This window comes from Porites lutea, chromosome 5 (assembly GCF_958299795.1).
Source record: "Porites lutea chromosome 5, jaPorLute2.1, whole genome shotgun sequence".
NCBI classification, from domain to species: Eukaryota; Metazoa; Cnidaria; class Anthozoa; order Scleractinia; family Poritidae; genus Porites; species Porites lutea.
Window position 1 is genome coordinate 10,757,863 of NC_133205.1, and position 12,500 is coordinate 10,770,362.

The 12,500-nt window shown below is 36.4% G+C and overlaps 2 protein-coding genes across 2 annotated transcripts in view; one reads left to right on the forward strand and one right to left on the reverse strand.

Annotated features, from left to right (window-relative positions):
• Positions 1–1,564, forward strand: part of LOC140936407 (large ribosomal subunit protein mL37-like) — a 2,644-nt gene extending 1,080 nt beyond the window's left edge. The window contains exon 2 of the mRNA XM_073385876.1: positions 538–1,564. Within this exon, the coding sequence (XP_073241977.1) occupies positions 538–1,073 (536 nt within the window). The 3' untranslated portion in view covers positions 1,074–1,564. The remainder of the gene's footprint in view (positions 1–537) is intronic.
• Positions 1,565–2,723: 1,159 nt separating this feature from the next.
• Positions 2,724–12,500, reverse strand: part of LOC140936519 (NADH dehydrogenase [ubiquinone] 1 alpha subcomplex subunit 9, mitochondrial-like) — a 12,591-nt gene continuing 2,814 nt past the window's right edge. The window contains exons 3-12 of the mRNA XM_073386004.1: positions 11,392–11,509; positions 10,749–10,846; positions 10,265–10,356; positions 9,586–9,727; positions 7,382–7,484; positions 5,320–5,390; positions 4,996–5,072; positions 4,153–4,248; positions 3,512–3,578; positions 2,724–3,180 (exon numbers count right to left, since the gene is read on the reverse strand). Of these exons, the coding sequence (XP_073242105.1) occupies positions 2,998–3,180; positions 3,512–3,578; positions 4,153–4,248; positions 4,996–5,072; positions 5,320–5,390; positions 7,382–7,484; positions 9,586–9,727; positions 10,265–10,356; positions 10,749–10,846; positions 11,392–11,509 (1,047 nt within the window). The 3' untranslated portion in view covers positions 2,724–2,997. The remainder of the gene's footprint in view (positions 3,181–3,511; positions 3,579–4,152; positions 4,249–4,995; positions 5,073–5,319; positions 5,391–7,381; positions 7,485–9,585; positions 9,728–10,264; positions 10,357–10,748; positions 10,847–11,391; positions 11,510–12,500) is intronic.

Genomic DNA, 12,500 nt, shown 5'->3' on the forward strand with positions numbered 1-12,500 from the left:
GAGACAATTGTAAATCCCTCCTTCAATGGTGAAGAATTTTCTTTCCCCCCAAAGTCTTGGGGTAGGGTTGAAACTTAAATGAAGCATTTTAGCTAGTGTGCAAATTCAATGGAAGTTAACTGTAAGCCCAGTCAATCCAAGCATAGTGATGGCCCTTCCCAGCATCTGCCAGTCACTCGTGATCTTCTCTTTAAGTCAGTTATCAGGAGGTCAGGAGGAACAAAAGGAAAAGCAAGTGTGAGATAAAACACTCATCCCCACTGACTGGTAGACTGAAAAAGTAATGTAATTGCCTACTGGGAAATAAACTCTTACAGTGCCCCAAAACATATTGAACCTGTCACTTCCCAAGTGATATGCCAATCCTCCAATCACTCATCTGCCATACTGTAGGCTCCTTATTGATGGCTGTGGCATTTCTTTTCTCCCTGAGTTCCATTGATGTGAGAGAATTCTTCTTTAAATTATTCCTTATCCAACTTACTTACTTGACAAGGTTTTATATCAAGTTTTGTTTTATTATCTCTGTACTAACAGATATTGAAAGAACATGTCTTGAGGACCTGCCTGGACCCTTTGATAACTATAGTCTTGGTGTGTACCGTCATCCCATTGTTCATCTACAGAACAACCCAGGGTTCCAGAACACTGCCTTGAACAAGTACCCTTACAATCACATGTTGTTTTTGACAAACACTTTTAACTTGACTTATGAACAGCAACAAGCTTTTGGAATAATGAGTATGTTCAGCTCACTGGTTTCCTTGGCGATGAATGATGGCGTCCAGATGGGTCAACACCTGGAGAAACCACTCGTCACAAAGTGTGCGATTACTGATGGAATTCAGTTCACATTCATGTGTTATCAACTGAACACACTCTCCCTTCAAGAGGATAGTGGAATCAAAAACTGTGCATGGTCTTCTCCAAGCATGACACTTTTTACTAAGCAGGAGAAAACAGCTGCTCGATTGTGGTCTGTTTTATATGAGAGTCTTGGAAGGACTGATGAAGTTGCTGGATTTAATGATGAATGTTTCAAGACATTCCTGGCATTCCTCTGCCAAAATTAACCCAAACTAAGTAAACTTTGAATTGGATTATTGCAGTCAAAAATGTTCACAAAAATACCACAGTCCCAACACTGCCAGTAAATTATCAGAACTAACACGTGGTGAATTTTCTATAGTAAAACCCTGTTGACTTAAACAGCATGTTTACTGGAAAAAAATAAAATTATATTATTCTAATTTTTTTACTTTCCTTTTGGTTCATTTTGGCCCAATTTTCACTGAAACTACAGTCTCAGTCAAAATTGTTGGGACACTTGACTGTCTTCTCACTCCTCATTGTTGGTGTGCAAGATTTGGTAACTAAAGTTAACTGCAATAAAAAACATTGTGAGGGAGAGAGGACAGGTAAAAAGGAAAAAAAAAACTGCTTTTTGTTTGAGACTGTAAGTTTCTGGAACTTTCTGATGTGCTGAAAATGTTTTTCATAGCACTGTAATTCAATTGCATAAAAGCCATTGTTTTATAAAGTGCCTTATAACTTTTCATTTCTTATTATTTTTTCCACGGAGGATATAACTACAAAAACTTACTAGTCACTTCATTTCTTTAACATTTACATCAACCAAGTCCCTGTTACTTTTCTTGAGTTCAGGTCAGTGAGGTGCTACTAAAGTTGTCCTACTACCAAACCTGGTGATAAAGGAGCCTTACATGTGTTTGTGACAATAAAAGGCAACATGTTTTCCAGTTTCCTGAAATTCAGTTATAAGCAAAACTCAGCTATAAGAACCTGGTTTTTGAACTTCAGGTTGACAATAAAGTTTTATTTCTGCATTACAAGAACCTGATGGACCAAAAAATATATGAAAATCATTTTGTTGTGTATAAAGAACCCTCCCTCCCCACAAAAAAAATCAGCAAGTGTAGACCAGGGCGTGCTTTTTGGACATTAATACTAAAAGTTTCTCACACATTAGGTAGGGACCACACTGAGAAAATAGGAATCAATCATATTATTGAAGAACTTGCAGAACCTTGGTTCTTAGTGGATGGCATGTATAACTCAATTCACCCATTCTAGCCTGGATTTCTGCCATCTCCTCAAGTCGCAAATGATTTGTGTGGATGGTCGAAAGTCAGTCAAGGAAAATGTATATTCTTATGGGTGGGCTTTGCTTTCCTGAGTCCATGCAGTAGTTACATTGCACCTCAGGAAAAAATTGATAGAAAGAAAAATATGCTTTGCAGTCAACATGTTAAATACAATCAGTTCTCAAATACAGTCAAACCCCGCTTCAAGGACACCCACTTAAAAATACAGACACCTCGTTCAGGGTTATCAAAAGTAGCCGGCTGCCAGTGTCAAATCACTGCCTACTTGATTAGTATCAGCTGGCTACTCTGCTTGGCATCACTTTACGGATGGCGTTTTTTAAATAAAATATCCCTGGACTGGCCGATTACTTTGACAACTGAGCTGTCTACTTCAAAACTTTCTGACAACCCTGCTCATTATTATGGACAGTTTTCTTCATCCCTGGGAAAAGCCCTTAAATTTACTCCAAATTCAACCCGCTTAATACGAACAGCAGTTAATGTGAACAATGGATACTTATTTCTCGTGGTATACAGATCAAGACAAGACAAAGTTGGAGATGTCTGTATTACTGTTAGCTGATATTAACTTCTGTAAGCAGATAATTGACGGTATCATGAAAAATAAGATCTTTATTTTTATTTCACAGTAGTTAAGATATTGGATACACTGTTATGTGTCACCTACTCAGAGCCTAATTTTACAGCATTACTTCTTGAGTAAGCAAAACATCTTAAATGAACCGATAACTAAACTTTGCATCACTGAATGCTTGATCCTTAAATGGCATTGCAAAATCACCCATACAGTCATTCAGGAGGTACAAACTCACAAGTTATTATATACATTAGTTAATGTTAATTTTCTCTCACAAAGGGAGTTTATCTTTTAGTTGGAGGCATAAGAGCTTGCAGGTCTACATGGAGCATCACTGTCAATTGACTCATCCCAGAAGAAAGACTGTCTGTGTCGACGCAGAACTGATATGGCTATAGTCTCCAGGGTGGAAGGTTCTACACCAAGATCTTGCAAACCAGGTAATCCTGGTGTGACCTTATCAGACATGAATTCCTGCCAAGGAAACAAACGTGTCATCAAGGAAATAATTATGTCAGCTTGCACGATGTAAACTTACTCATGGAAGACAGCTTTCAAAGGAGGCAGGGGGCTCAATAACTTTTTCCACAAGCTAGTATATAAATATTATAGGCAGCATTGACTAGGAAAGGGGATATCAGTTCCTTTTTCCTTAAAATTAATTAATTTACTGATGTATCTCTCTGCTTATAGGGTGGATCCTCTTTAAGAGTGATGCTGCTAAAAGACAACGCCAATTTGGCTGGCTCCAAAGATAGCAAACCTTAACTGTTTTCTGACTGATTATTATACTATAAGTTCTTACCCTGTACAGCATGTCTCTTGTGAGGCGAGGACTCCAGATGTTATACTCCAAAACCCAGGCAATCAAACTGCAAAACAAAATAGTCACTTAATCAAACGTTTGTAACCCCTTTTTTGGGGTGAGGTGTAGGTTTTCAAATAAAACAATACATTCATGACTCATTCTATTTTAAATAATTTTTATACGGTGGCTATAAATACAAAATTCCATTCTTATAAAATAAGAGAAAAAATTTCAAGACAGCTATCAAAGCATTTGCTGGAAGCAAACTTTATTCACACACCCAATTCTAGGGTTTGTACTCAACTTTATTTTAACAAACAATAACTTCACAGACTTAGAACTGCAAAAAAAAATATTGGAGTTTTTTTTATCCAAAACTTTATTTTCAGAATCTGAAACAACTAATAATATTTTCTAGAACTTGCAAGCCAAATGCCAGAAAAAAATCTCAGGACTTTAAAGACCCTGCATAACTTGTTAACTCCAGATATCTACAGTGTATAAAATTATCTACAATTGCCTTTTACCCTTGGAAATAGGTTCTGTCATGAAGAGACGAGTATGGACTAAAGTAGGGATTATTTTTTTGTTTGCTCCTTAGTACATACACAGTCAATGAAAAAATAACTGCCTCTTACTTGTAAATATTTCTGGGCATAGTGTAGTGTGGCAATTCTCTCCTCATCAAACGGTAGATGTAGTCCAAAATATCAAACAAATAATACTCTTCTGGGCTGAAAAAATTTGAACATGATTATGGAGAGTAATAACTGTGCAAGGTGTGTTTACGTAGGAGTTAACAAAGCCAAGATGGGGATAGCATGACAGGTTATACATAACATTACCTCTGTTTGCCAAAACAAATTAAAATGCATAATTCTCATAAAAAGTGTGCAGTGTGAAAAAAGCCCCCACCTCCCTCCCCCCAAAAAAACACACACACACACAACTACACCCACTACTTGCTCTGCCATGCCATCATGGGCTCCAATCTTATCAGAGTTTTTATTTAAATGCTGGGTTTACAGCTGCAACAACTTACAACTTTATTCAGTGTGTAATTTGTTGTTTACTATCTCTTAGATGGTAGTGACCAGCTCTAGTTGTGATTGCTACATACAACAGTTTTGCTTGTATGTATTTGAATCCCATTCTTTTTTATTGCATTTTTATTTTTATTTCAGTTGGACATGTACAGGAAGGAGGAAATTAAACCTTTTCTGGAAAAGTACCACAGGCAAAAATCTACAGTTTGGATTTACTCGAATGAAATCATCAAAACCAAACAGTCGCATTTACACCATAACAACATCCTTGTAGACAAGTATACAATCGTCTTTTTATTTTTACCTTACAAGGAAAGCTAAAGGAAAGATAATTTATTGACCCATTCAGGAAGAACACAATGACAGTTGTTGCAATACTTAGGTGTTCACAAATAATATTGGTAGTAACAGTAATATTAATAACAATGAAATTACCCAACAAGTTCAAATGTCTGTCCAATGCTGTCATCTTCATGAATGGCATTAACTATTGCCTGGGCTACATCAGCAATCTGGAAAATGAAGTGAGTTAAAAAAAACACACCATAACTAAACAGACAATTCAAGGAAGCACAGAGTTAGCATCTGGTTTTTGTCAGATTAGAAAAGACATTGATAAGAAAACTTTCAAAACACAGAACAGAATAGTTGATAAGCAAGTAAGACACATCCACTCTGGAGCAGTGGCCTTGTTAACATTTAAAACAAACAGTCTTTTGCCAAAAATGCAGTTGGGTATTAAATTAAAGTCATTCTTACATAGACAGGAACTTTAGTTGTTTTCAGTCCACCATCAATCAGAGGAATACCAAGTGGAAGTTTTCTGAGATCTGAATAAAAAAATTAATAAGGAAAACAGTCTGTTTCCATGAAAAAGATTCTCCAGAGGCCACTATTATTTCTAATTACACTGATTAACCAGAGTTTCAGATATTTGACAGTGGGCTTTATATTATAAGCAACAACGGTGGCATAGGAAATGAGATTGTCATGTTTACAGTGCAATGACTCGAACCAGGGCACTTGGAAAAAAATTATGCAATGACAACATTTCTTGAAAACAAAAGATTCTCAAGTTTTTTGCAAAGACACCAATAACATTATTAAATTTGAGGGTTGTTTCCTGAGAGGTCACATAAGTTTAAACAGTTTTAAGGTGGCTCGACTGGATTTTTTGGGGTTGATACCTCCCAACTTTCAGCATTAACTACGTCGGCATGAGTAAAGATATGAAAAAAGGTTACCACAACTGTATCATATAAAGATGAAAATTTCTTATGATCTGGGTTTTATTGCAACCGGAGTCACCATGGCAATGTAATGACACCATTACGTTTTTCATTTATCTTTGTGTTTCTCTGTTCCAGGAGTTTTTTGAAGAAATCGCTTAAGGGAGTATGTACCTGCAAATTCTATCTTTTTGCTAAATGTGCACGTGTATATGAAACTTGAAAACAATGCCAGTGAATAATGAGGATGTCACTTGTAAACACAAAATCTGGGGGGAAAATTGGCTATATTTGAGGCCCTATTTAAAAGCCTTCCCTGTTTTCAATGTTCTTAAAACTTGCAGGGAATATTTCTTGACGATTGATCTCGGGATGGTCCAATTTATAGAAAAATTTATCAAGCGGTTTTTGGAAAAATACGAAATTTTTGAGCATGGACCAAATTACGTCCAAAAACTGTATCAAAAGCAGCTAAATGCAAGTTAATAAAATTCTTCTTACTCGCGATCGCCCAGAGCAATTCCCCTCTATTTTCGTATGCAGTTTTCAATGGAATCAAACCACTATGAGATAAAGCCTCGTTCCCAAAGCTTATCATTTTCTTAACGAATTGTGTAGGTAGCATGCTATTTCACTGTTTTTATTATTCTTAAAACTACATTTCAAAATATTTCGAAAACGCTCTCATGGAATTTGTTCAAACTTTGCCATAATGGAGGCAATTATAGCAGGTACATACTCCCTTAAGCGATTTCTTCAAAAACTCCTGGAACAGAGAAACACAAAGATAAATGAAAAACGTAATGGCGTCATTACGTTGCCATGGCGACTCCGGTTGCAATAAAACCCAGATCATAAGAAATTTTCATCTTTATATGATACAGTTGTGGTAACCTTTTTTCCATATCTTTACTCATCCCGACGTAGTTAATGCTGAAAGTTGGGAGGTATCAACCGCAACAAATCCAGTCGAGCCACCTTAAGGTTTCCAACAGTGCAAGAGTTGCATAGTTGAACCTTGAACTTTATTGGTCCGTTTGCAAAAACAAACTTGAGAATCATTTGTTTTCTTACACTTACTTGTTACAAAAGATAATTATATATTTTTATCTCTTGATGAATAAAGACTTTATTATTACTTTATTATTATTATTATTATAATTCTAAAGTGTTGTGGTTGGATAATCTTCTTCCAAGTACCCCGGTTCCAGAGGTCAAACTGTAACATGTCTTCCGTAAAATTTCCTGCGGGAAATTCACATATTAGTAGTAGTGCAGTGATGGCAAAATAATGTACCATTGTGCATTGTGCAATGTGCATTGTTATTGCTAACTTTGCCTAATATTATTTATAAACCACAGAAAAAACTTTTTTGACTCTATACAAATTTGGTTTCTCAGGGTATTTCCTTGGTGTTGAGGATAAAAGCTTAACAACAATTTCCAAAACATCACAAAACACCCTACATTAATTTGCATGCCATTAATTTTACCCTTTACCCTGTCCCTGTAGAAGGTAAATTAACTTTTAAGCAAGTTGTTACTTTTTAAAAGGCAAAGAAAAGGTATATTCAACTTTATGCACAGCTTACATGCATAGTAGTTTAAGAAATGATCCTCATGGCCAAAACATGTAGCTGGTCGTAGTATGGTAGCATCTGGAAACTCCTCTCGTACGGCGGCCTCTCCACGAGCCTGACATAAGAACAAAACACAGTAAACACATTGTACAGTCACACCTCTTTGATTTACAGACACCAAAGGGACATTATTTACCAAGTGTCTACATTACAGAGGCATCTGTATTATGGAGGTAGAGAATGTATGGAGTTTGATATCTTCTGGATCAAGAGAACCGTCCATAGGTTTTCAATACTGTACCAATAGCGCTTTCTACTATTACTAAAAATAGGTTTTGTCACCTTAGACCCCCCCCCCGCGTGACTCAGACAAACTTCGCATTCTACCGCAAGGCTTTGTATGGGAAACATACGTTTCCAACATGAAAATTGTTCATAAAATTCGCAGTGAGCGTTTTTGAAATGTTTTTTGAGCATAATTCCAATATATAAAAGGCACTACTGCTATTGGGAGCAAAACCTGGTCTAGTAACTCAAATAAATTGTTAAAATCAGAAAATAAAGTGACTCGATCGAAGAAGGCTACTGAAATCAGATCCCTAGCTCTCTGTCTTAGGCAGAAAGCACCGCTATGCACTGAATCATGACATAACATTATTGGCTGTGTAATACTCCAAAACCGAAATGGCTAAAGAGAAAATCGAGTTTGGGTGTGCTTCTCGCAAGCCTGTGATAGAATATCTAAGGTGAAAAGCACACCAATATTAGCACAAACCGGAAATTGTGTAAGTTTGTTCTGTTGTTCTGCGGCCAGGTAGACCATATGAATCCGGGACGAATACTTTAGTACTTTATATCCTGTAGTACTAAGTAGCGTAACATAAGCACTCGAAAAAAAAAAAATTGAGCAACCTTTGCCCATAAATTTAACCAAATGCACCGTTTCAGGCACAGCTATGAAGCCATACTCTTCACACATTTTAACATAATTTTACCCACAGCATTATGATGCCGCATAAGAAATACAACCACTCATCTGTACAGTTTTTTCCACGTTTAACGCTGTCTTGGCAGGCGTTGATTATTTTCGGGATATTTATCATCGAAACCAAGCTGCATTTTGTTTCCTTTAACGATAAACATCTTCAAAGACGATGAAAATTTGTTGCCGAATGTGACTTTCCCATACTAAACTCTTATACTGGTCAGGTGAAATGTCTGAGTCACAGCAGGGACCAGAAATTTGTGACGTCATTAGTATAAAGCGCTATTTAGAGGTTGTTACTTAGCTAGGGGGGTAAGCGGCCAATAACTTTCCACAAGCATTGGTCAAGAATCACAGAAGAAACAAATCAATATTTTTACTACCAAATCCCAGAAAAATAACGACAGTGTTAAAAAAGACAAAATTCTGAAAAATAAAAGCGACACAAAAACATTTTAGCATAATTATACAGTGGTTTAATCCTTTGGCCATGGCCAGTGAGATGTAGCAAAAAAACCACATTTTTTTCAACATTTACTCTTATTTGGACTGAATTTGGCACATTTGCATGGGAAGGGCAAAAAATGATTTTTGCAACAATAAGGGCATATTTTCTGACTAATCTGACGTAATTAAGTAGCTTTTTTGCTCGTGGCATATGTGCCTTGAAGCCAAAATTTGTATTATCTTCTTTTGTTTTTCTTTTTTTTAATTTCGATCTTTCTTTCTTGCCCTCTTTTTTCCCTTGCTTTTCTTTACTTTTATGAGGTTTTGTTGCCCCCTTTATTGCCTTTTTTGCATGAACTTGTGGCTGGCAAATGTTTCAGATAGGGAAGGGACAAATTCAATTCACAAAGAGTAGTATGTAAATAGAGAAATCAGCTAGTCGATTTTTCCCCAAGATGCTACTTGCTTAACTCTGTCAAAATTGGTCACCATTTCCAAAATGAGGAATCAGTGGAAAGATCTACATTGTTTCTTTGCTGATTCTGCTGGTTACCGAGTTAAAAGCTTAAACTAGAAGCTTTCACGCTTTCAGTTTAAGATATTAAGCTATTTTCCTTCCACATGCATCGTTCTATATGGACCAAAAACTACCAAAGTGGTCATCAAAGGGTTAACTGAAGATGACGTAAATTGTAAAATATTTAAAAGACGTCATTGAACGTTAAGTGCTCAAATCATTATGAGTCAATCTACTATTTTTTGACTGTTTAGGAAGTAGTTTCACCTTGGACTGTAGAAATTTTGATGGGCTGTCTTCACTAGCATTGAGTGCTGAGACATGGATCAATCGTTTGACTCCAGCTTCTTTTGCAGCTTTAGCTATAACTCTTGCTCCTGTGTTGTGTACATCATCAAAAGAAAAGTTCCTGTAGAGATAAAGTATTTATTCAATTAAACACCACCGAACAGATGGAAGCAAAATAACCAATAAACTCCCCCTCAAATAAATACCGCAACTAATCAGAAGAATGCGGCACTTACTCGACAATAATAAGAAAAACTTCGGTATAACTTGGTAATTTACACCATCCACGGCAGACATTTACGTTTCTATCTCAGCAAAATAACGGAGACACTGGAACCTTTAAAGTACATAATATTTACAAATGATTTACAACAACAGTACTGTTGTCAGAGATTATAAAAAAAGTAATTTTGAAAAAAACACTGCCCTTTAATAAATGCTGCACTGGAAACACTAAAAACTTAATAAGCGTCGCGCCGTTTAATCGAATAAATACGGTACAGCATTTATCCTTTACCCTCTAGTAAATTTATAGTGTGAAATAAATCCCAATCAACACTGATTTTAATCATGTAACAGGCATTTTGATATTCTTTGTAGAAATAGAGCATCAACATCATCGTCAACATAACAATTATTTTAGTATTACCATGTATACCTTGTTTCATATTGTCTACCAACCAAGTTAATGACACAGTTAGAATGTGTCAACATTTTAGCCACAGATTCAGCATCCTTGAGGTGATAATCCTGTGAAAATTAATTTCAAGACATGGCTGTATTGAGTACTAACTTATTATTAGACACAATAATCTTCATCTTGGAAGTACAAATGAAAGGGACAAGAATAAGAGCAATGCCTTAAGCCATGGTAAATGCAGTTATTTAACGATTCTGAGTGTTGTTCCGGCCGGGGTTTGAACCCACGATCTCCCGCCCAGTAGATCAGCCCTCTCCCAACTGAACTAACCAAGCAGCAGTCAAGTTCTCGTAGGGCAAGTCCCAATTCCTCAAAACAAAATTATCAACAAATTGTTCAAGTACACCACACCTCAAAAGAGCAAAATAAAGCTTTACATTAAGAAAATCACTTTTTCAAGATAAAAACAGAAGATTCTTTAGGAACTAATCATATGACTTACAAAAAACATTATTTGTCCTAGATCCCCCATAAGCCTGAGGTGCCTGTAGTCATACTCATCTCCACGATATGGCACAATGATCTGATTTCCACCACGCCCTGTGAAAAGAGGGTGTACCATTTTAGACAACTGAAAGATGTTAACACAGGAAGCAAAAACTTGATCAGTCAGACATAGCAAAATAGGGATGGGTTCTTTACATGTTGCATGTGTGATTGAAGTGTACAAGAAACTGAGAGCAGGCTTAATAACCATACAAAGGAACTGAGTAAGAAGACTCCTTTAACTGTTAACACATCTAGATTGAGCTCCACCATGATGTGGGTCACCACATTTTGCCTTAGCCGTACATGCACACTTTTAAGACTGGAATTTACAAAGAACAATGAACAGCACAAATTTTCTCCCTCACAGCTGATGGTTGAATTACACAGGATCAAGAAAGATAAAACTGGACATTGCCAAAATCATACAGGTGCCCTCTGCTACTGCTTCAGGCCACGTAAGATCTAAACTCTGTCCCCCTTGATCCTGAGATAACTGAGCAGTGGCTAATGAACATAGAAAACTATATAAATGTACATACTAGGCAGTATCACTTGAGCACTCAAACAAGTTTCTAGCCCCATTCAGCTGTAATTACCTAGTCTATTGAGGACATATCGTCCTAAAAAGCCAGTACTGCCAAATACAGTTGCAACCACTCCACTAAAAGAGGATCTTCCTCCAGGACCTGCCTTTGGCAAGTAGCTGACATTTCTCTAAGATAACATAAAAAAAAATAAATTAGTTTACATAACAGATGCAATATTTTTAGAAGGAAATCCTATTGCTCAAAACAAAATTTTAACACAATTTGTTAAACAGAATGGAGCAAGGTGGTAAAAACAAAGAAGTGGCACATAAGCCATAGGTGCGTGTGTCACTGATGTTTTTACCACATTTTGACATCATCTGTGATCTATTACTGAACAGACCCAAGGCAAAATGGAAACTTTTTGTTTTATACAATGATCAGAAAAGAATAAGAATAAGACGGATACACATACCCGCCTCGTACCGCTTGATTGTTCGAAGATTTATGCTTGTTTAGGCATTTTTTAAGTCCCACACACTACTTTTTGTCCTCGCTTCTTCTTTTTTTCCTTATCTTACTTGTAAACAGTTTCTTCAAAAGGTTTTCAACGTCTTCATTTGCTCAAAGCAGAAATGCCGAAAATATTTTGCAAAACAGCGAGACTCTCGTAGCGAATATGACACACGATGGCAACTGTTGTGAAGTTTTCTTGCACGCAGTATAGGCATTCTCAAGTTGTTAAGAACTCTTTTTGTCTCTGTTTTTCCATTTTCTTTCTTTGTAAATAGCCCCTGCTCAACTTTTTTCGAGGCTTTCACTTGCTTAATCTGAAAAAATCTCACAAATATTTTCGAAACCGCGTGCCATGCTGAACAATACAAAAAAAACAAGTTTTCCATGACCTCATCCATGTACATGTATCTGTAAGTTCTAATAGCTCATGGGTAATGACCAATCACAGCAGGCATTGATTCACATCATTGTTTAACTTTCAAAAGTCAACCTGGTTGAATATTTCTTCAGCAGAGACTTTTCTCTGGGTTCACTGGTTTTCCTCTCTCCACAAACCTAATATTTCTAAAATTTGATAATTTGATCAGACAGTTTTTTAAAACAATAATTTTATCATTCATACCATCATGAAATATGTTAAATATGACGTGTGATAAAGTTAT